The sequence below is a fragment of the Theropithecus gelada genome, chromosome X (genome assembly GCF_003255815.1).
Source record: "Theropithecus gelada isolate Dixy chromosome X, Tgel_1.0, whole genome shotgun sequence".
Lineage (NCBI taxonomy): Eukaryota > Metazoa > Chordata > Mammalia > Primates > Cercopithecidae > Theropithecus > Theropithecus gelada.
This window is the reverse complement of record NC_037689.1, coordinates 46,628,013-46,650,984: the sequence shown is the minus strand read 5'-3', so window position 1 is coordinate 46,650,984 and position 22,972 is coordinate 46,628,013. Positions and strand designations below refer to the sequence as shown.

At 37.1% G+C, this 22,972-nt stretch overlaps 1 protein-coding gene across 2 annotated transcripts in view; it reads right to left on the bottom strand.

Annotated features, from left to right (window-relative positions):
- The window catches only part of POLA1 (DNA polymerase alpha 1, catalytic subunit), a 308,750-nt gene that overhangs the window by 177,971 nt on the left and 107,807 nt on the right, over positions 1–22,972 (bottom strand). For both annotated transcript variants that reach the window (XM_025373524.1, XM_025373525.1), the window contains exons 27-31: positions 15,727–15,759; positions 14,856–14,948; positions 12,497–12,702; positions 10,257–10,389; positions 2,661–2,792 (exon numbers count right to left, since the gene is read on the bottom strand). In XM_025373524.1, coding sequence (XP_025229309.1) covers positions 2,661–2,792; positions 10,257–10,389; positions 12,497–12,702; positions 14,856–14,948; positions 15,727–15,759 — 597 coding nt within the window. The remainder of the gene's footprint in view (positions 1–2,660; positions 2,793–10,256; positions 10,390–12,496; positions 12,703–14,855; positions 14,949–15,726; positions 15,760–22,972) is intronic.

The following is a 22,972-nucleotide window of genomic DNA, read 5'->3' as shown; positions in this document are numbered from 1 at the left end:
GGCCCCATGGTATGTGCAAGAATATGGGGCATACACCTTTAAGAACAGATTAAGAAGCAATGCTGGTCTTCTTCAAGTGCCCATGTAGTAATTTGTGAACTTCACAAAGTACATACTTCAGAGAGACAACCAGGTGCAGTCGATTCATACAAAACTAGGTAGTCATCGTTAGTAGGAAACTAATGGGAAAATATTTTAAACTGGAGACAAGTGGGCCCGTTAAAATAATTATGTTAAAGGCATGCCTTATGGAAATTATGTCTAATGAAAGTTAAATAGTTATGGATTTAAAACTTAGCCAACAAATCATTCATATAGGATTAATGCGTTAACAAAGTACAATATAAATTACATACCAAAAACATTACTCTCTGAACTCATCTGAATAAGTTATCAGTAGGGTACTATTTCCTAAATGTAAATTTTAAACAAAACAAAACAAAACAAAACCTGTTTAGGATATAGGCTATTCCTGGAGGACACCCTTGCCTAAGGCAGCAAACAGTCCTCTTAAAAATGTGTCATGATGGGCCAGGCACAGTGGCTCACGCCTGTAATCCCAGCACTTTGGGAGATCGAGGCAGGAGGATCACCCGAGGTCAGGAGTTTGAGACCAGATTGGTCAACATGGTGAAATCCCATTTCTACTAAAAATACAAAAAAATTAGCTGGGCATGGTGGCACGTGCCTGTAATCCCAGCTACTCAGAAGGCTGAGGCAGGAGAATCGCTTGAACCCAGGAGGTGGAGGTTGCAGTGAGCTGAGATGGCGCGACTGTACTCCAGCCTGGGCAACAGAGCAAGACTCTGTCTCAAAAACAAACAAACAAAAGTGTCATGACACATTTTCAAAAGCATATTCTAAAACTATGGTTGTGTTATGAAACAGAATAATTTGAGTGCTTAAAAGCAAAAACTTTAGGCAGATTTGGCTAGCAAACATGTTGAAAGGGCACATGTCCCATGGGTAGGGTACAAAGGCAAATTAAAGTCCTATGGGTTTTCTTGGGTTATGTTAAGGAGAATAAATTAATAAAAAGAAATATGAATCATACTTTTAAAAAGCAAATAAGGCACATACCAGTGGATGGAAATCGCTAAAAACACATAAAATTGGATGTATTGTACTACATTAGCAACAGCCATTGTGAGCCTATGTATATCAATAAGACCTGAGAAAAAGGAACTTTAAGACCTAACATTCAGACATCAAGGAACACAAAATTGACTTTTAAATACAATGATCATCCTATTTTATAAGTTACCATACATCTTCATTGCAGGTTTAGCCAAAACACAATTGTGGTTTGATTTCATTATTAATGCTATTTCACTGAACCTATATAATTTTTCAAAGTTGTATGCTGCCATCTGTTCTTGTCATTACCAATCTAAGAGCTTTTCCATGTATGTGAAGACATAAGTGAAAAAAAAACCTAGCTTATTTACCAAAATCTTTATTGCATAATATGAAAATTGTTTTTTTGAGATGAGACTTGTCAGAGGCAATATGCAAAGCACATTAAGGGCTTGAGCGAGTCAGACATTTATGGAAATATTTTCCTGCAGGAATTGGCTTTCTGTAACAGTTCTTAATCAAGGGTAACCCTAGGGGGGAGACAGAGTCAAGTGCTGATTCCTGTCCATGTACTTAAATCATTCGTTATGTACATCCACAGCATATAGCAGATATCAGCAGACTACTTTTAAATTTTCAAAAGACTCTGATTTAAAAACACATTGATTGTGGTTTGACAAATTGGTATATCAATCATATTGCAATTTATTTTTAGGTCTATATAAAAAACATTTTTTATTGTAACAATGCAATGCAATTACAATTAGGATAAAACTCTTAAATTTTTAAAAACACAGTTTTATTCAGATAAATTATACCTTATGGTAAGTAGTATACAGCATTGTAATTTGAAAGAATTTGGATAAATGCTATGACCCTGACTTATCTTTACAGAGAGAAGGGATGAAACCTCTCCTTTGTTAAAACTGTAGTTAAGGGCTTCGAAAGTCAAAAAACTGCTCTTCTCTCTTACTCTCTCCTCACCCATTATAGGCATGCTATTATCAAAAGAACTGGTAGTGGTTTAAAACTGTGTTCCAGAAGGCCTAGAAGTGCCTTGTGAAATGGAGAAGTAAGGCTAAGGAGGTGGGCCCTCTCCACTTGAAGGAAGGAAAAAAACAAAACTGGTTGAATTGTGTGGTTTCCTCATATGGTATGTTTGTAGGATCTCTCAACTTTTCCGTATAATCATGTAGTTCTTTTTTTTCACATAATTATTTGGACATTTGCTAGGAAAAATGGCATTTATTCTTTTATTATTCCACTGATATTTATAATGGGAACTGCTGCAAAAGGAATGACAAATGAGGGCTACTGCTGAACATATGGCAAAATTTACATTCGCATTAAAGTTAATTTAGGGTTAAAAGAGTAGCTACTGTTATAATCCTGTCATAAATGTTTTATGAAAATCCTAATGACATATGCCACACCTCTAACTAATGTTTTTTAAATGCTATGAAACTAACCAGACTTTACAACATCAATTACTGGGGAGAATGCTAAATAAGACACTGTGGCAATCTGGATTTTACTTCGAGTTCTTAAGAGGTATCAGAGTCTTATGAATGTCAATAGTTTACCTGACAGATGACATATGACACAGTATCTCCAGCTTTCACCTTTCTGCCTCCTTGAGAATTTATCCAGAGGGCAACATGTACATGAGGTAGGCTTTTTTTATCAGGGTAATCCTGGGGATCCTTTGTCAATGCCTAAAAGAGGGAACAAAAAAGTTCTAAGCCTTAAAATAAAACCCTTCTCGCACAGATATACACTAAAAACATCTTTGCTAGAATCATATTAGCAACATAAACATAAAAAATGACAGAAGTTGTATGTAGAAAACATTGCTACAGAATCTTTAAACATCCCATCTTCAACACTCCTCTCTCCTTTGTCCAAGAACTAACATAACCAGATGCAACACTAACAAAAAAGAAATATAAGTTAACAGGCCATGTTGCATGATACTTAGATATAAAAAGTTAAGACTATAAATTCAGTGTTATCCAAAAGCAATGGCAACAAAAGTCAAAATTGAAAAATGGGATCTAATTAAACTAAAGAGCTTCTGCACAGCAAAAGAAACTACCATCAGAGCCAAGAGACAACCTACAGAATGGGAGAAAATTTTTGCAATCTACTCATCTGACAAAGGGCTAATATCCAGAACCCACAAAGAACTCAAACAAATTTACAAGAAAAAAACAAACAACCTCATCAAAAAGTGGGCAAAGGATATGAACAGACACTTCTCAAAAGAAGACATTTAAGCATTCAACAGACACATGAAAAAATGCTCATCATCACTGGCCATCAGAGAAATGCAAATGAAAACCACAATGAGATACCATCTCATACCAGTTAGAATGGCAATCATTAAAAAGCCAGGAAACAACAGGTGCTGGAGAGGATGTGGAGAAATAGGAACACTTTCACACTGTTGGTGGGACTGTAAACTAGTTCAACCATTGTGGAAAACAGTGTGGCGATTCCTCAAGGATCTAGAACTAGAAATACCATTTGACCCAGCCATCCCATTACTGGGTATATGCCCAAAGGATTATAAATCATGCTACTATAAAGACACATGCACACGTATGTTTACTGCAGCACTATTCACAATAGCAAAGACTTGGAACCAACCCAAATATCCATCAATGATAGACTGGATAAAGACAATGTGGCACTTAATACACCATGGAATACTATGCAGCCATAAAAAAGGATGAGTTCATGTCCTTTGTAGGGACATGGATGCAGCTGGAAACCATCATTCTCAGCAAACTATCGCAAGAACAGAAAACGAAACACTGCACATTCTCACTCATGGGTGGGAACTGAACAATGAGAATACTTGGACACAGGAAAGGGAACATCACACACCAGGGCCTGTTGTTGGGTTGGGGGGAGGGGGGAGGGATAGCATTAGGAGATATACCTAATGTAAATGACGAGTTAATGGGTACAGCACAGCAACATGGCACATGTATACATATGTAACAAACCTGCAGGTTGTGCACATGTACCCTAGAACTTAAAGTATAACAAAAAATAAATTAATTTAAAAAAGGTCTTAAAAAAATAAATTCAGTGTTACATGCAGTCTTAATGTGTACAATTCTCTCACTGAGTTAACTGATCAGTTGGGACTGATGAATAACGGCTACTCTGACTTAATGATTGTTTCTCAAAGGTTCCTCTGGCCTAAATAAATCCCAAAGGCACTAGAAATCACTGGATTTACTCATGCTGTCAATCAACCTCTACAGAGGTAGAATGAATTTTCTAACAGAAAGTAAATACGAGAACAGGAACAATGTCAGCCTTGCTCACAACTGCATGCACAGTGTTCCTAACGATGCTTGATATACAGTAGCAGCCAAATATTTGCTGAATAAATTATTTCACCCCAACTGTAATAATTCTCAGAATAATTTGTTCAAGTATTATAAAGTACCACAGGATGAATAAGACACAGTCATCTGCTATTAGTGGAAGACTCTCTACCCTCCACCTCCCCTCCAAAACAAAAAATAAGCTATATGTGCCATAAAGGAGATGTGAACAAAGTGCTATGGAGAGAACTTAGAAAGATAAGAATGATTTCCACCTGAGAGCAGAAATCATGGAAGAAAAAACTTAAGCTGGCACTAGAAGGAAAAGCAAGATTTTAAGAAAAGGTAATTGGGGCAAGAATATTCCAGGCAGAGAAACAGAAAGGCAAAGGGTGAGAAAAAACGCACTCTATTAGACTGGAACTCAATATGCATAAAGAAAAGGAGGGGGTTACCTAGTCCTGGAAGGGGTAGGTTTCAAAAGACAAGACAAAGGATGAGGACCAGGGTACTGCTTGATGAGCTCACCTGTTCTCCAAGTGTGGACTACAGAGCCCTGGGAGTTCCTGATATCCTTTCAGGGGGTCCTGAGATCAAACTATTTTCATAACGACACTATTTGTACTGATGATACAGAAGCAATGGTGGGCAAAACTGCTGGTGCCTTATAAACATGAATCAGGACGGTACTACTAAACTTTACTAAGAGTCACTGTATTCTTCACCACCATGCATAGTTAAAAAAACAAAACAAAACAAAACAAAAAAAACCCCTTTCACTTAGGAATGTCCTTGACAAAGCAGTAAGAATTATTTTTAAAGCTCTCAATAGCAAAGACTTGGAACCAACCCAAATGCCCATCAATGATAGACTGGATAAAGAAAATGTGGCACACACACACTACGAAATACTATGCAGCCATAAAAAAGAGTGAGTTCATATCCTTTGCAGGGACATGGATGAAGCTGGAAACCATCATCCTCAGCAAACTAACACAGGAACAGAAAACCAAACACCACACGTTCTCACTTATAAGTGGGAGCTGAACAAAGAGAACACATGGACAGAGGGAGGGGAACATCACATACTGGGGCCTGCTGGGGGGTAGGGAGAAAGGGGAGGGAGAGCATTAGGACAAATACCTAATTCACGCGGGGCTTAAAACCTAGATGACGGGTGGATAAGCGCAGCAAACCACCACAGCACATGTGTACCTATGTAACAAACCTGCACGTTCAGCACACGTATCCCAGAATTTAAAGTAAAATAAAAAAGAAAAAGAAAAAAAAAACAGCTCTCAACCCTTGAGTGCAAGTCTACTATTTTGTGTATTTTGTGTGATAAAACAGAAAGTACACACAAGGCACATCTGGAAAAAAAAAAAAGATTGCTCAAGAGAAAGTATTTGTGCAACTGTTTGAGTTGCAAGCTAAACTAGCTGCCTTTTTCACAGAATATAATTTTTACTTGAAAGAATAACGGGCAAACTACTGTTATTCTGACCTGGGTATCTGGCAGACAATTTCTCAAAAAAGAAGTGAGCCTGCCACTTCAAGGCAAAAAAAAAAAAAAAAATCTGACAGTATATATTGTCAATGATAAAATTCAAGCTTTCAAGTGCAAATTAGAATTTTAGAAAACTTTTCTACTTCTGTGAGCCTGAAAGCTTCCCAATGCTTAAAGACTTTTTGATATAAGTAGGAATATTTTAAAACGTAATTTTTGATATTGTACAATGAATGTGTCTATTTTGGAGGATCTGTATAATTCAGGGAACCAACATTTAACAAATGATCAACTCACGCCACATATGGGTAAAATATTCTTTCAAAGTACAACATAGACCAATAGATTTTAATATAAGAAAGCATGAAAAGTTCATTGATATGGCTTCAAATTCCACATTACAAAGAAAATACCATCTGTAGAGTTCTGGTGCAGGATCAAAGAAAAATACATTCAAATGTCAGGAAAAAAAACACTAAAATACTTCTCCTTTTTCTAACTACATGTTTGGGTTAAACTGGATTTCTTCCAATACTTCATCCCAAACCATGTTTCACAACAGATTGTATGCTGAAGCAGAAATGAAAACCCAGATGTCATCTACTGAGCTAGACATTAAAGAGATGTGCAAAATTGTAAAATGATACTACTCCTCAGGCTAAATTTTTCTTTGTTTTGAAAGATATAGTTATTTTCATAGAAAGAAATGCTATTTTTTTGTAATTATATAATCAGTTTATTGCTATTTTTAAATAAATTAACAAATGTTTTTAAATTTCTAACATACTAAATATCGAGATAAACCACATCAACAAGAGCTCTTGGGGTCTTCAATTATTTTAAGAGTATAAAGGTGTCCTAAGACCAAGAAATCTGAGAACTGATGTAGAATAAAGCAGGTCCTCACACATGGCTGCACATGCCCAAGTTATGTAAACTTACTAAATTTCATACTCAGTGTAGCAGAGTACCTAGGAAACTCTCCCAAGTATTTCAATCTCCTCAAACCTGGCATATGTGAAGTTTTGATTGTCTTGGACAAGCAATACAGTATAGAAATCTTAACTGATATAACAGTACTTAAGAAATCCATTATCTTCTTCAATGGATTATTCTTTAGTGCAATGTTAAGAAATTCTAAATTTCAGCTGACATACTTTCCAATTATTAGATGTAGGCTATTTGGGGACTTTACAAGCTAGTTTTAGAAGGCTTCATTAAAAAAAAAAAAAAAAAAAAAATGCTTCCTGGTGGTTTAGGCTCAAGTTAGCCAGAGCTATAAAAATCAGCTGTGAAGTATTTTGTGTTACTTTGTGAAATATATTTAAGCTAAGATTGCAGTAGTTCAGCAAAATCACACATGCTGTTTTTCGGTTGCTTTTGGCAACAAGGGCTAAAATCTCTAAAGGTAAATCCCATCACTTCATGCATGTCTCCACCCTAATTTAACCTGTCATTTTCAAGCCCTACCAGCATCACCTAAAAAAAAAAAAAAAAATCTTCTCATGAGACCATCCACAACCAGTCACCCAGTCACATACATAGACTCTTCCATTCCACTCTCCTTTGGAGGCAGTAAAATGCAGAAACTGAATTGCTCACAAGTTTTAAATAGTGCAAGTATTTAGACAAATGCTAAAGATTATCAGGATACATGACCTTTAACATATGAAGAGCTTACTGTAAATAGATACAGAACTATAATAAAGATAGCCCTTTCATCAGAATTTACTGTACTTACATCAACACTGCAGAAATTCTTCTCTATTAAATAAAAGTTAAGAATAATGGGACAGTAAATACATTTTTCTTTTTCTTTTCTTTTTTTTTTTTTTGTGAGACGGAGTCTTGCTCTTTCACCCAGGCTAGAGTGCACACGTTTTAAGATCTCAGCTCACTGCAATCTCTGTTTCCCAGGTTTAAGCGATTCTCCTGCCTCAGCCTCCTGAGTAGCTGGGATTACAGGCGCCTGCCACCTCGCCCGGCTAATTTTTGTATTTTTTAGTAAAGATGAGGTTTCACCATATTGGTCAGGCTGGTCTTGAACTCCTGACCTCATGATCCACCTGCCTCAACCTCCCAAAGTGCTGGGATTACAGGCACAAGCCACCGCACCCGGCCGACAGTAAATACTTTTAATAGACCATCAGCATTTTGAAAATATGGACCGTGCATTCCTTATTCAACTTTATATCCCAGAATTAGCACTGTATACATAAGAGGTACTCCATGTTTGTTGAATGGATGATTAAACAAGCAAATGAATTCTTTCAATGCTTACTGAACAACTACTATTTGCCAATGGCTATGCTAAGTGATATGGAGAATATAAAGACAGTAAGTCACAGTTTCAGTTCTGCCACAGAAAAATCTATTCATAGCCCCTATCATACTAGATGCTAAGTATTAACTATTATTGTTATTGGTAATAATAAAATGTCACTACAAGTTGATAATTATTGAAGCTGAGTGATGAATACATGAGGATTCATGATACCATGCTCTCTACTTTTACATAAGTCTAGAAATTTCAATAAAAACTTAAAAGAATGCAGACTATTCATCAGAACTCAGACACTGTCAGTATACCTATGACTCTAAGTTTCTTTTTGCACACTAGTAATATTGTGTCATCATTTATATGAGGGGATTACAGTGTGGGCCCACTACCCTAAAGAAGATGTGCTCAGTGTTATTTTGCCAATTATGTAGTCATGCTGGGACTGACACTCCCAAACTCATCCCTGGAAGCCCTTGTGATAGAAGCCCAAGTTTCTAGGAAGGTAGACAGGATCAGGGATACAATATGCAGAATTGATGCAAAAACTGACCAAAAGAAGACTTAAGTCATAACTCTTACTCATATAAATTTTTGAGAAAGAAAACAAAATCTAAAAGGAAACTGCTTTCTAGATGACACAGCGATTCCATGCCAATATGTGTACACTTCATCACTTAAAGTGGAGAGCCAGTGCCGAGAAACATTGTCCCCTTCTAATGTATAAACAAATGTCTTCTTTCATGACATTAAGGATGCCATAGTCAAGGTACAGGAAACAACTTACCTAAGAATAAACATAAACTGTAAGAAAATATTCATCCCTTCTAGGAATCAAAGAAATGCAAATTCAATGCAACTGTGAAACACAGCCTCATATTCATTATGGTAGCAAAGTTTTATTTAAATATCATCACCACTACATGCAAAACTGTGGTGAAACTGGCATATTTTGCTATTATCAATTGGTATCATCCTTTTACAAAGCAATTTGGCAAAAGTCATACAGATATTCATATCTTTTGACTCAAATATTTTCCTTCAAGGAACCTAAAATAATTCATCCAAATGCAAAAAGGTAAATAAACAAAGATGTTCAATAGAGTTATTTATAATAGAAAACATTTAATAATCAACAAATTTAAAGATGTATCAGTGAAACAGAAGATTAATACACTGATTGATTTTTAAGGTAATATAAAAATGTGGGAAAATGTTTATGTTAAATGAAAATATATTTCTAAATAACATATTGTAATTGCTGCAATATAAAAATGTTTTCAACAGTACAGACATGTACAAAAATGACAAGCATTACATTAGCACAGAGTATTATGAATAAGTCTTCATTCTAAAACTTCCATTTACTGTCAGTATTAGATTCTTTTTCATTAATTTTTTCTGTATGCACTTTGACAACGAAATCTACCACAAAATGGGTAGCATGGTATTTGCAAAACTAGCTTCTGAATATATAAGGGTACTAAAATGGGAAAAATCTGTAACCTAACATTTTGTTTATTACATAGCACTTTGGAAATCAAGATTCTGTTTTTCAAATTAGGTAAGAAAAATCATTCCCTATTTTCAACAACTAAGACTATCCCTAAATAACTTTTGTCCCCAAAAGCCTTCTGATTACAGCACCTCTAAGGATCACCATCTGTGAAGCTAAACACACACATGAATGCACACATGCACACAATAAGCTTACAGGCCTACACCCCAAACAACTATTACTTAGGGGAACTATGAAGAAAGTAGTGTTTTCCAGTCCCCAGTATGTAAACTGTATCACTCCATAGGACCTCTGGAAACAAGTCTTCCAAGAATTAAAGTAAGGACCAGAGAAAGAAGGTCTCTGTGGCAGACATGGCAGTACCTGTGGCTGGAAGAGGTATGCTAATACTCAATCTGTGAGATAGTTGTTAAGCAGCTTTCATCACCAGTTAGAATTTATTTCAATTGCAAGGATGAGGTGGTTCTTCAACTATCTGAAGGAGGGGAAAAACACATGACAGCAGCTGGGCTCAGCAATAAATGCTACATTTACCTTGTTAATTTCAAACTGGCTCACTGGGACACTGCCATTTAGCACATTTTCTCCAATTTCTATTAGCCTCTTCTGAATGTTTTCCACTATAGTGTCCCGGCTTTGATCAGAAAGAATCTGGCCAATCACAAAGCTACAAAAAAAAAAAAAAAAAAAGACAGCAGTCGATTTTTTAATATCATATTTTACTGGTAAAGGAGAAGAAAGGAAGAGAAATGCCATTATATTAACATGTGGCCAAGAGCTACAGTAAGAGCTAATATGAGGGTTAATGTTGAAAAAGCAGTTACTATTTGTTTTTTAACACCAACTCTACCGAAAGTTTGCCAGCCTTATAATGTCGGGTTTGACCCTAAACATATAGATCATTTTTTATGTGGCAGCTAATATTTTACATAAAATGTGACGAAGAAAAGCATGTGTTCCATATTTTTATGCAATTACAAAATTCACAAGCAGTTATATTCTACTCATAAGTTAAAATTTTAGAAGACAGATATTTCACTTTCCTCACAAAGCACCAAGACATTATCTCTGATAACAAGATATCAACTCCACCTGAGACAACAACCATGAGCTAGGTGAGTAGAAATATGAAGCCCTTTACATAAATTTTTTTAAAAAAATAAAGATTTCAAACTTTTCTTTCTTCACCTTCATTTTGTTGCTCAGTGTTCTCCCTTATGCTATTCCTTAAAAACTTCATGTTATTCAACCAGACCCAAAGGAAAAAGAAAAAGGAAAGGAGTAAGAAAGTCAATATTTTATCCATTTCTGAGAAAATGCAGAGCGAGGCTTTGACAGCTGCATTATAATTTGTCAGAAAAAGAACCCTGACAAAAACATTTGTATAGCTTTAATTACTAATACATTTCTAACTCAAGAGAAATTTACTTCTATTATGATGCGTCTTTTCTTAGAAAACACAAAGCTGAAGAGAACACTCTAATCCACAGTCTATACAAAGTACTTTCATCTTTGGGTACATTTGGGGGCAATGAAGCATTTCAAACATTTTTACATTTGGTAAAAGGCTCACAGTGACCTATACTCAGATGGTCAACTTTGCCTAATCAAGAGTAGTTTTGCAGAACCAATAATTGCTCAATCTCCCAACTTGACAGCAAGAGGAAGACTAGAAAGCAAGTTTTTAAATGCCAACATTCAGAATATTAAAATCGATGTGAAAATTAGCTTTAAAGAAAAAAGTTCTTCTACTTTCGGAATTGGTCAAGGTCACAAATTAAGATGGTACATGAAGCACCTAAAAATTCTTTTTTTTTTTTTTTTTTTTTTGACAGAGTCTCGCTTCTTCGCCCAGGCTGGAGTGCAATGGCGCAATCTCGGCTCACTGCAACCTCCACCTCCAAGGTTCAAGCGATTCTCCTGCCTCAGCCTCCCCAGTAGCTGGGATTAGAGGCATGCGCCACCACGCCCGGCTAATATTTGTATTTTTAGTAGAGACGGGGTTTCCCCATGTTGGCCAGGCTGGTCTCCAACTCCTGACCTCAAGTAATCTGCCCACCTCAGCCTCCCAAAGTGCTGGGATTACGGGCCTGAGCCACTGTGCCCGGCCTAAAAATTCATTTTGAAATGGGTGCTTTATACATTAATATGACCCTTAAAAAAGCAGGTTTTATTATCACATTCTTCAGTCTCAGGTGCAAAGCTAGGAGGTCAATCATCATATTTACTAATTCTGAGGTACACACAGGATTTGAGAAGTAGCCCTTAAATTAACTTGGTATTAGTAAGAATCATTTACACACAAATCATACGGGTGGGAACAAAGTCTCACTCCATGGCCCATTTTGAATCCCAGAACATTTTAAGCCATAAAATGGGAAAATCTTAACAGTTATGTTCCTAAAGAGACTCTAGGAAGATTCAGGAGCACAAAACAAGGCACTTTCTAATAGTAACAATAAAGCAAAACAAACCAACATCAACAAAACCAACTCTGCAAGGATCTGAAGTGTGAAGGTTTGCCCTTACCATGAGTTAAAAACTCATGAGATGTATCTTACAGCAAGCATTTCTTTCTGAGCAAATTTGGCTTTTTCTAAGTTTTAATCTACCTATAAAATTCCATTCCAAATAAGAATTATTAATAAGAATGAATAATAAAAATAACAAAGAAGTGTTCTTGCGCTTGGCAGATTCATAAGCATTCTCTACATCATTCACACCTGAATTTTTAAAAGACAAACAAGAAAAGCAAAACTGAAAGCTGAACTCACTTTCCAGTGTCTTTAGCAAGATCACACCAATCTCTTCTAACTATATCTAATCCTTTGAGCTCCTGCTTGGTGGCATAATTCCCGTCTGACGTTGGCTCAACAACCAGAGCAGCGTATTTCTTTTTTTTCAGCAGTAGCAGAGACTTGAAAATCCCATCAATGTCTATTTCAAGCAGTTTGTACAACTTATTCACTTCACTTTTTACCTGTGAAAATTTCAAATATTAATATTAGCTTCTCAAACATCTAACAGGGAGAAGATAAACATGTTACAGATTCCCAAGAGTTAATCTAAACAGAACTTGAAGTCATACAATATTGGAATTTTACTTGGCTTGTATGTAACATGATATTACACTGGGTATAGAGCAAAGACACTGAAAACTGCAGGGACAAAAATAGATTAAAAAAAAAAGAGAGAGAGACAATAATAGATCATCCCATGCAACCAAAGGACAGGACTGGCTAGATCAGCCCCAGGTAATATATGAAAATTATCAAACAGTCTTTGTTGAATGTAAAGACTTAATACATGGCCGGGCGCGGTGGCTCAAGCCTGTAATCCCAGCACTTTGGGAGGCCGAGACGGGCGGATCACAAGGTCAGGAGATCGAGACCATCCTGGCGAACACGGTGAAACCCCGTCTCTACTAAAAAATACAAAAAACTAGCCGGGCGAGGTGGCGGGCGCCTGTAGTCCCAGCTACTCGGGAGCCTGAGGCAGGAGAATGGCGGGAACCCGGGAGGCGGAGCTTGCAGTGAGCTGAGATCCAGCCACAGCACTCCAGCCTGGGCGACAGAGCAAGACTCCGTCTCAAAAAAAAAAAAAAAAAAAAAAAAAAAAAAGACTTAATACATATGTATAGTACTTGCCTCCAAACTATTCAGTTAGTTAGTGAACAGATAGTCCAACAAGTAAATATGTGGCCAGAAATAAAGAAGTCAAACTTTGACTATTAAAATAATGTTTAAGATCTCCCTTAACACCTTGACTATAAGCAAACAACTGTATGCTGAACAAATAAATAAAGAGTCCTCTGCTCTTTCTGACAGGGTCAAGGCACAGAACATCGCCTCCAGGGAAAATATTCAACTTTTCAAGGCCCAGTGTAAGTACAATGTGCCAGGCTTGCTGTCAAGTGAAGATTACCATTCAAATTCCACATATTCCAGGAGGGAAAGATAGGAAGTTGTCAGTTTGTAAGATGGTATCTTAGTTTTAGTTCATTGGGACAATATCTTAACATAGCAAGTGTTTCTAAAACACTGTGAATTGCGATTGCAAATTGCTATTAAGAGGCTACAAATGATTATTTTAAAATGTCCCCTCCCTTGTCTTTTCAAATATATTTTAAGTAATCCTATAAAAATTACAGTTGTGAGTGTATATGTATGTAGGTATTTATGTATAAAATGTACCTGAATCCTACCAGACATATGAATCACACAATGTAGTAAGTACCAACGTGAACACATCTTAAACACATAACACTTAGACCGTTTTCAAAGGAAAAATGGATCTACCATTTAAAGAAAAAAATAAATACCTTTGAATTTCATCCTTGAAACAAACAGCTGGAGTAGAAATTAAAAACAAGAGGGGGCCGGGTGCGGTGGCTCATGCCTATAATCCCAGCACTTGGGAGTCCAAGGCAGGTGGATCACAAGGTCAGGAGATCGAGACCACCCTGGCCAACATGGTGAAACCCCGTCTCTACTAAAAATACAAAAATTAGGGGGGTGTGATGGTGCATGCCTGTAATCCCAGCTACTCAGGAGGCTGAGGCAGTAGAATTGCTTGAACCAGCGAGTCGGAGGTTGTAATGAGCCAAGATCACGCCACTGTACTCTAGCCTGACCACAGAGCGAGATTATGTCTCAAAAAAAACCAACCAACCAAACAAACAAAAAAACACAAAAGGATTGGGCATGGAAGCTCATGCCTGTAATCCCAGAACTTTGGGAGGCCAAGGCGGGAGGATCGCTTGAACCCAGGAGTTCAAAACCAGCCTGGGCAAAAAAAAATCTCTACAAAAAAAAAATTTTTTTAATTAGCTGAGCATGGTGGCGAGTGCCTGTGGTCCCAGCTACTCAGGAGGCTGAGGCGGGAGGATCACTTCAGCCCAGGAGGTCAAGGCTTCAGTGAGCCCTGATCGCACCACTGCACTCAAGCCTGGGTGACAGAGTGAGACCCTGTCTCAGAAAAAAATAATAAAGAAAAATAGAAGAATTGAGAGACACCAAGTTTATTATTTTCAGAAGCACACACATTCATATATACATGAATTTATAGTGTCCCATGTTAAAAACAGAATTCACAAAAATAAGTAAAGCAGATAATTCCATAAAATTATCTCACCTTGTTTCCCAACTTAAATACTTCTTCCAGATTGGTGCTATTGGTGTTTATCATAATTGAATCTGTATCTCCATAAATAACTTCAAGATTCATCTAATGAAAAGCAAAAATTATAAAAATTAACAAAAACACAGTGACCATTACACACAATGAAACTAAAGATTTTCCATACTACAGATATTACAGGCTCCACAGACTTTTCAAAAGTTTATGTTAATTATTATTTATATTGTCAGGGTATACAACTGAAGATTAAGCCCCTATAAACCAGAAAGGCAAGCACCCTGACATCAAGAAAATCTCTCAAATTTTCTTAAAATAGAGAGTGGAGTGGAAGGAGAATTGTGTCTAGTTTCAACAGAAACAAAATATCAAATTAAATAATGAGAAAAAAGAGAATAAAAGACTAGGAAATGGGGTCTATATTTATCCACTGTACCACATGCTTAGTGGTCATGGCAATTTAAGAAGCGGAAACATAATGGATTCTATAAATTCAGGGGCACAAATCCATATTAAATTCTTAATACAGTTGCAAACAGTATTTAGTAGAATATGAAGAGTGCCAAAAAAAATCAATCATAACAAACAACACTAGAGCACATACAGTATAAAGGCCTGGAAATAAACTCTAATTAGCACTGTTACTAATTTGCTTGAAACACTCACATATAGGCTTCAAGCAGGGGCTAGATCATATCAGTGTTGGTAAAAGAAAAAAGCTGTAATACTTTAGGAGGGATTATAAATGTAAACTAGGCAACCTAAGAAGCAATTTCCGGTCTGTTTGGGTTACAGTTTTCCTTGAATACAAAAACATTACCAGTTACAATATTTAAGAGTTTTATACAATGAAAATGCTCAACATTACCTTTTGTACCATCTCTTTCGTATGCATCAAAATCTAAATGAAACAAAAGTCAAGATTAATACATTACACAATTATAAAGACATAAATAGAAGCACATAGAGATAGGTAGCTCTCAATGATTTGCCATTTCCATATATTTCTAAAGCTCTTGAAGGTTTTCTAACGACAGCCCTTAAAATAACAGTAACATCAATGTAATCTAAAAATAAGTTTGCCTCTATGCTGATTCTGAGCCAGAGATATGCATGCATATACACAGGTATATATCTTTAATAAACACACAATAAAATATCTCTATAACATGGCAAAAAAGCAAACTATTCTCATTACTAATACTTAAATAGAACTGCATGCCTAAAAAAAGCTTAACAAAGCATTTCAAATCTGGCAATTCTTACTCATGGTATTCAGGATCTTAAAAAGTTAAAAAAAAAAAAAAGCATACTACACTTAAAATTCTTCTCTAGACTAAATTCATTGAAGAAAGAGAGTAGATAGATTTTCACTATATTGCCTGGAGCTACCACAGTAGCCAGTAAAAAGGTGGGGCTCAAGAAACATTCAGTGAGTGAAGACCAACAAGGATAATAGCTGTTGATGGGTCTGTCCCCAGGCCCATATAGCTACAGATCAGAGATATTTAGGCTACAATGTGGATAGAAATAAAAACTGATATAAATTATTTTGAGACAGATCAGAAGTAACACATATTTTAACAAACAGCCTCTTAAAAAATAGTAATATGACATAATTAGGACTCAGAGAGAAAGTGTGTGTGTGGGGGGGGGTGTGTGGGGGGGGAGGGTGTGTGTTTAAAATACATGTGCTAGATGCTGTGCAAGGAACACCTTGTCCATTTTCTCATTTCATTCCCCTAGATCTCCAAGGGGTAGCTAACTATTAATAGCCTCATTTGTTAGATGCCAAAAGACAAAGAGAAATTAGTGTCCTAGTAATGACAAAACAAGGATATGAACCCAAGCATTCTGACGAGTATGGGGCCTTAGTCACTCCATGCTATTGCCTCTCTGCTATCACCCATCTTTCAAAGCATCAGTCTAAAGCTGAGGTCACTTTTCCAATAGACCAAATAAAGGTTTATTTCATTCATATTTATTTCTCCTACTTCAATAGTCCTCCTTGTCAACTAAGCTCAAGTTTCATGGTGTCACTTCTTTCTTGTCTTCCCTATCACAGAGCTTTGTAAATCCTGTCTTTAGAGTATCTTTTATATATATCCATTACTTTCCATTTTTTATTGCCCTCTGCCCTTTATTACTATCTCCCAGTTTTGTTCAGATGTTCACTGTATTAATATTATGTTCTTAGACAAGGAAGCCCTTTCTCCTGCCCTGGGGGTGGTGAATGGTGAATTCTGATTAGGGTAAGCCAGTAGTTTTAATACTGACTATACAGTGGAATTACCTGGGGATCTTAAAAAAACAAAAAACAAAAAACACAATACCTGGCCCCGACAGTATTCTTACATTGCAAGCTGGCTTAAGGACCATTGGACTAAGATAATCATGGCAATTCCATTCTGGAAACAGCGATCAGTTTAGGCGTGTGCATGTGAACAGAATCCTGGCCAATTAAACTTAAGGAGAATTCCTGTAGGATGCTTCTGTGAAAGGTTTTCCTTCCTGATTTGAGAGGGCAGGCGGTGGGGGACTACCTTTTTAGACTGAGGGCTGCTTGGAGCAGTGGCAACCATCACCATGGCTATGAAGGGCCATTCCTAGGTGCAAGCTAACATGCTGAGCAGGGCCGGCTGCAAGGTAGAAAGCGTCTGACTCCATGGAAATGAGGTTGTCACTGAGGATGAACCAATTCGCATCTCTACTGGCTTTAGGTCTCATCAACTCACCCTGAATATCATTACCAATCTCCTAAATGTTTTCAATGCCTCTCCGATGCCTACAAGGTCAAGACCAAATTCTGCAACTGCACCTAAACCACTGTTTCACTTGTATGGCCTGTTATTCTTTTACACAGATCCTCTTGCTGGACAGAATAAATCTCCCAGTCTTCCAACAGTTAACTGTGTACAGACTCATCTTTTCATGCCTTCACTCATGCAGTGTGTCTCCTACTTGGAATTCCTTCCCCAGTCCTTTTCCTGTCATTGAATTTTATAACCCTCAGCTCAAATCTTTGCATGAGCTGACTGGCCCAGCCCATACCTGTCTCTCTCCTCTCATCTGTGTTTGCATTATTCTACTAGTACTTCAATGATATTTTATGTTATTAGCTCCCACCTAGCCACCCCAAACTAGACTACAAGCTCCTGGAGGTCAGACCACGTGTTGATGCCTAAGTGCAGACTTCACTATAACAGGCACTCAAAAAACTGTTTGCCAGGTGACTAATAGGTCCTGTAGTAATCCCAATTACTTTTCCACTAGACACTAAAATTCAGCTAACATAAAAAACACTCACTCTCCCCAACTTCATCTTCATTTTTTAACATTTAAATTGCAGGGAAAGGCATTGTGGGAGAATACTTGACAATTCCTTTAGGGAAAGGGCAATAATGAGATCAACCCAAGGCAAATTAATCACAGTGAGGACAGAACTACTTATCAAGAGTCCTCTTTATCCTCTGCGTCTCACAGTTTGCTAGACTTAGCTTTCCTCATCACAATAGACAACACCATAACATAACTGTTACCTCAATAAAATACCTGAGGAGCAGATTGTCAACCTTTTACTACAACTCCACATATTCAATAACCAATTTCTTCTACTCTTGTTTCACAACATGAACCAAATCTACTATGTCATCCCTGAGTGTACCTTCAATGTGAACTGGCAACCTTCACCTTTCAGATCCATCATCATCCACCCCTACTCCATCCTGTCACCAACTCACAACCATTGCCATGCATAACCTGAGGACTGCTACCAAAACGATTTTCTTTGGTGGCAGAAACCTTTTGGTGGCAGAAACCTTTTGGTGGATGTCTTTTTTTGCAGAAATGGTAAACTATAGATTACACCGCAACTGCTTTTTTCACCTAGCACTTATCCTAAAGGTTATTTCAAATCCACACATAAAGAGCTGCCTTATTATTTTTTAATGACTACATAGTACCCCATTGTATAAATAGAACGTAATTTATTTAACTAGTGTTCTATTAATGAACACAAAAGTTGTTTCTACTCTTTACCGTTATAACCATACTTCAACAAATAATCCCTATACATGTGTAATACACAAATCTGCCAGTAACAAGACAAGTGGACGTGCTGGGTCAAAGGTTGTTATGTTTCAAATTTTTAAAAATAAATATAACCCAATAGCTCTCTACAGAGGTTGTACTGATTTCTATGGATCTTACCATCTTTTCAGTGGGCCTCACGAGTAGCTGATGACAATGTTCTGTCTCAGGTTCAAGGTCCTCACCACAGTTTGTCAACTCTTCAGCCCATTCTATACAAGACAACCCACAACCAGTCTGACCCCTAACCTGTCATGTTTTTCACTAAGCAGTTCTAGATGGTGGGTATCACAGTGCCCTCTCTAGTCCAATGCTTATCCAAGTGCTAATGAGCAGAAATACTTGAAAGCTGCCCTCAAGTCCAGCCCTCAACTCAAACTGCTCACTGGGGAGGGCTCAGCTGTTAGATACCCAGGGAGCTACCAAATTCTTACTATCTACCAGAGGCCTGGTACATGGGAGCTGTTAATAAACATTTATAGAATGCTAAGTGAATAATCCTAAGGGGTACACAGTATTATAAATCCCAACTGACAGATGAGGAAAATCAGGCTCTGAGATTTTGCCCAAGAGCTTGATCTAGAAGCTGGACTTTGTTTCATTTTCTTTTCATTATGTCCCACTACCTTCTAAAATAAAATAAAATAAAGCCTCATACCACATAAATGTCCTAGAAGCCAACAATCAAAAACTTACACATTACAGATATTTTCCCCATTGAAGAAACACATTTTAAAAAATAGCCACAAGTACCCAGAAAGGTCTACTAGACACAAGGTACCATGATTACAAGATGACCATTCATAAGTTCACTTTGAAGTGACAAGTGTAATATTAAAGCTGCCCATTCTGACAGAAAAATCACTTTATAAGTGCTAACGGCTAGAAAACAGGGCTATAAAGGCTTGCTAAATTCATTAATAAGGCAGTCTGCAGTTATCTGATTTCACAGCAACACCTGCATATTTATCTACTCATTACCAATTGGATGATGGAATTTTTTCAAGCACATTTCAAAAATCTGCCAACTTCAAGTGTAAAAAAATAAACTTTGTGGTTAATTTTTCCCTTAACAAAGTACAGCTGTTGAGAATAATTGTTCAAGATCTTACCCTGTAATGTCAACTGCAGCAGAACAAAGAGTATTTAATTAGCAAATCTATCCAGTAATTCAACACCTATTATATAAAATGCCTTCGTGATTTTATTCAGGATAATTTGCTAAGAGGGTTATTACTGACATTCAGATGGAATTTAAAATTCCTACGCAAGTCGAGTCATAATAGCAGTAATGATCTCCCCAATCAGGAGACTCGGTGTCACACAAGGCTCTCTTGCAATGCAGCAGCCGATTTCCTGACTTCTTAATTCCTGGGCTCAGCTCAGTGAGAGCCCTTCATGCCGATATTTCAGTCAGCAATACATCTTTAATGGGACTCTATTAAAATAACTAGAACAAAAATGACTTTTTTTTTGGTTAAAAAGAATGACAGCACTGCCATCATATCAATCATTGCAGGCTTTGCAGAACAGTGCCGTTAGGGGAAAAGAGGAGGGGGAAACAGGAAAGGGGTGGAGGTGGGGAGAGCAATAATTAAAATAATACGAAAAGGAATTTTAACCCCAGTCTGAGCTTCTGAAGGCTGGAAAAGGGTAGTGGGAACTAGAAAGGAAATTTAGATGTGTATCAAAAATTGTTTTCTAAAGAAAATAATTTGTTCATGAATACACCCACGATATGGTTTACTAAGCAGAAAGATGCTTTTTTGTGTGCCAAGGTTAACAACAGCAGCAACCTAAGACCAACTACTACCAAGATGTGTATTTGTAGGCTCTCCTAATAAGTTCAGGATAACACCTGAGTCTTCGTATTTTGTTAAAATAGAATACTGTTGTTTTGCAAAGCATCCAAAGGTTATGAAATGTTTTTAGATGATATTACAGACTAAAAGAGTACTTACTAATAATAAACAATAGAGAGAAAACACCAGCTTTCCACAGCTTAAAAAAAAAGTTTCAAGGTCCTACTCCAAAAACATGTCTACTATAGTATTACATATTAATGAGAAACCCACTTTGGTGTGTGATGCAGATATTAAACACAAAGGATATCCTACAAGTTAAGAAAATGTTGAGAAAGGTGAAATTCTAAACAAATAATGCAGAAACAGAATGACAACTGAAATCTCAATGGCTTTAGGATTCTTCCATTATCAATTATATAAAATTAGAAATAAACTGGAAATTAAACAATACATTAGCATAACAGGGGTAGTAAAATAAATGGTTTTGAAGGCTAGGGAAGAGAAAGGCAGATGAAATATTAATATAAATATTATGATATTTGATAATCCAACCATTACCTAAGCGTTCCACATTCCAAATTTCAGCAACTGCCAAGCAGGACTCAGTACTACTCAGTTCTCCCACTTGATGAACAATTTATTTCATCCTTAGTCTATTAGATTGTCTTTTTCCTATTCTCTGTTATTCTTAGATTTGTGTCTTCTCTAAAAATGCTCAAGAAACATGGGCTATGGATTTAATAAGCATCGTACTTTCTGTCTTCACTAAACACTTTTGTGATACTGGGCTACTTACTGCCTTTAAACCTTAGTTTTACTTTCTCTAAAATTGGGGTGATATTCCCACCTTGCTCCCTGAGCTAGGTAAGAATAAAAAGAACCATATGCTTAAAAAGTGCTTTGCATAGATAAAATGTTATACAAATATTCTTTCTTTCTTTTTTTTTTTTTTTTAAAGTCTAGGGTCTGGAATCAGAGTACTTGTTTAAACTGCCAATTACCAGCTAAGTGATTTGGGACCAAGCTGGTTTCCCTTTCTAGCTCTCAACATCCTTATTTATAAAATGAAGAGGTTGAGATTCCTTGCAGATCTAAAAATCTAGAATCCAACTTTGACATGTAGAAACGTCTCTTCATTATATTTGGTTGGTTTGTCTTTCAACCACATTTACTTCTTCAATATTAGGAAAAGGTGGCACTAGTGTATCTAACAAGGATAACTAGCATTGTGAGGATATATTTCCATATTCTAGGTTGCTTTTGAGGGCTATGTGGTTGTAAAACAACTAGAAACATGTAAGTTCTCACAAGTTGTCTAGATACATCTTTATGCACTTAATGTGAGTGGGTACATTTAAAATACATAATAACATACAACACCTGTTGAGATTTCTTTTCCACACTTAGGGAGTATATATACACCTATACGCATATATCAAGATTTCTCAACTTCAGTACTATTAACATTTTAGGCTGAATAATTATTTATTATAAGGAGCTATCCTGTGTCTATTGTGGGATGTTTAGCAACATCCCTAGCCCCTACCCACTAGATTTCATCAGTAGTATGAGTGCACACATATGCCCGTATGCTCTTCCTCTCTCCAGCTGTGACAACCAAAATTGTGTCCAGATATTGCCAAACACTTCCTAGGAGGAGCAAAACTGCACCGGTTGAGAATCAGTGATACACACCGATGACAGTGTTTTCTCTCTCCAGGCACACATTCAACTGTTGGTCCCATAAGCATTCATTATAAATTCCACCCATCTCCTCCAAACCCTTAACCAGCTCCAAAGATGATAATTGGCCCCTCCAGAAACCTTCAACCGGAACAAAGGACTGGTTTCCTTTCTATCTTTTTTTTTTTTTTTTGAGATGGAGTCTCGCTCTGCCGCCCAGGCTGGGAGTGCAGTGGCACGATCTCGGCTCACTGCAACCTCTACTTTCCAGGTTCAAGCAATTCTCCTGCCTCAGCCTCCCGAGTAGCTGGTATTACAGGCAGGTGCCACCACGCCCAGTTAGTTTTCATATTTTCAGTAGAGACGGGGTTTCACCATGTTGGCCAGGCTGGCCTGGAACTCCCGACCTCAGGTGAGCCACCCTCCTCGGCCTCCCAAAGCGCTGGGATTACAGGTGTGAGTCACCGCGCCCGGCCCCAAATGGTTTCCTTTCTAATCCAATGAGCCCACATATGTTACACTAACTATACTGCATCT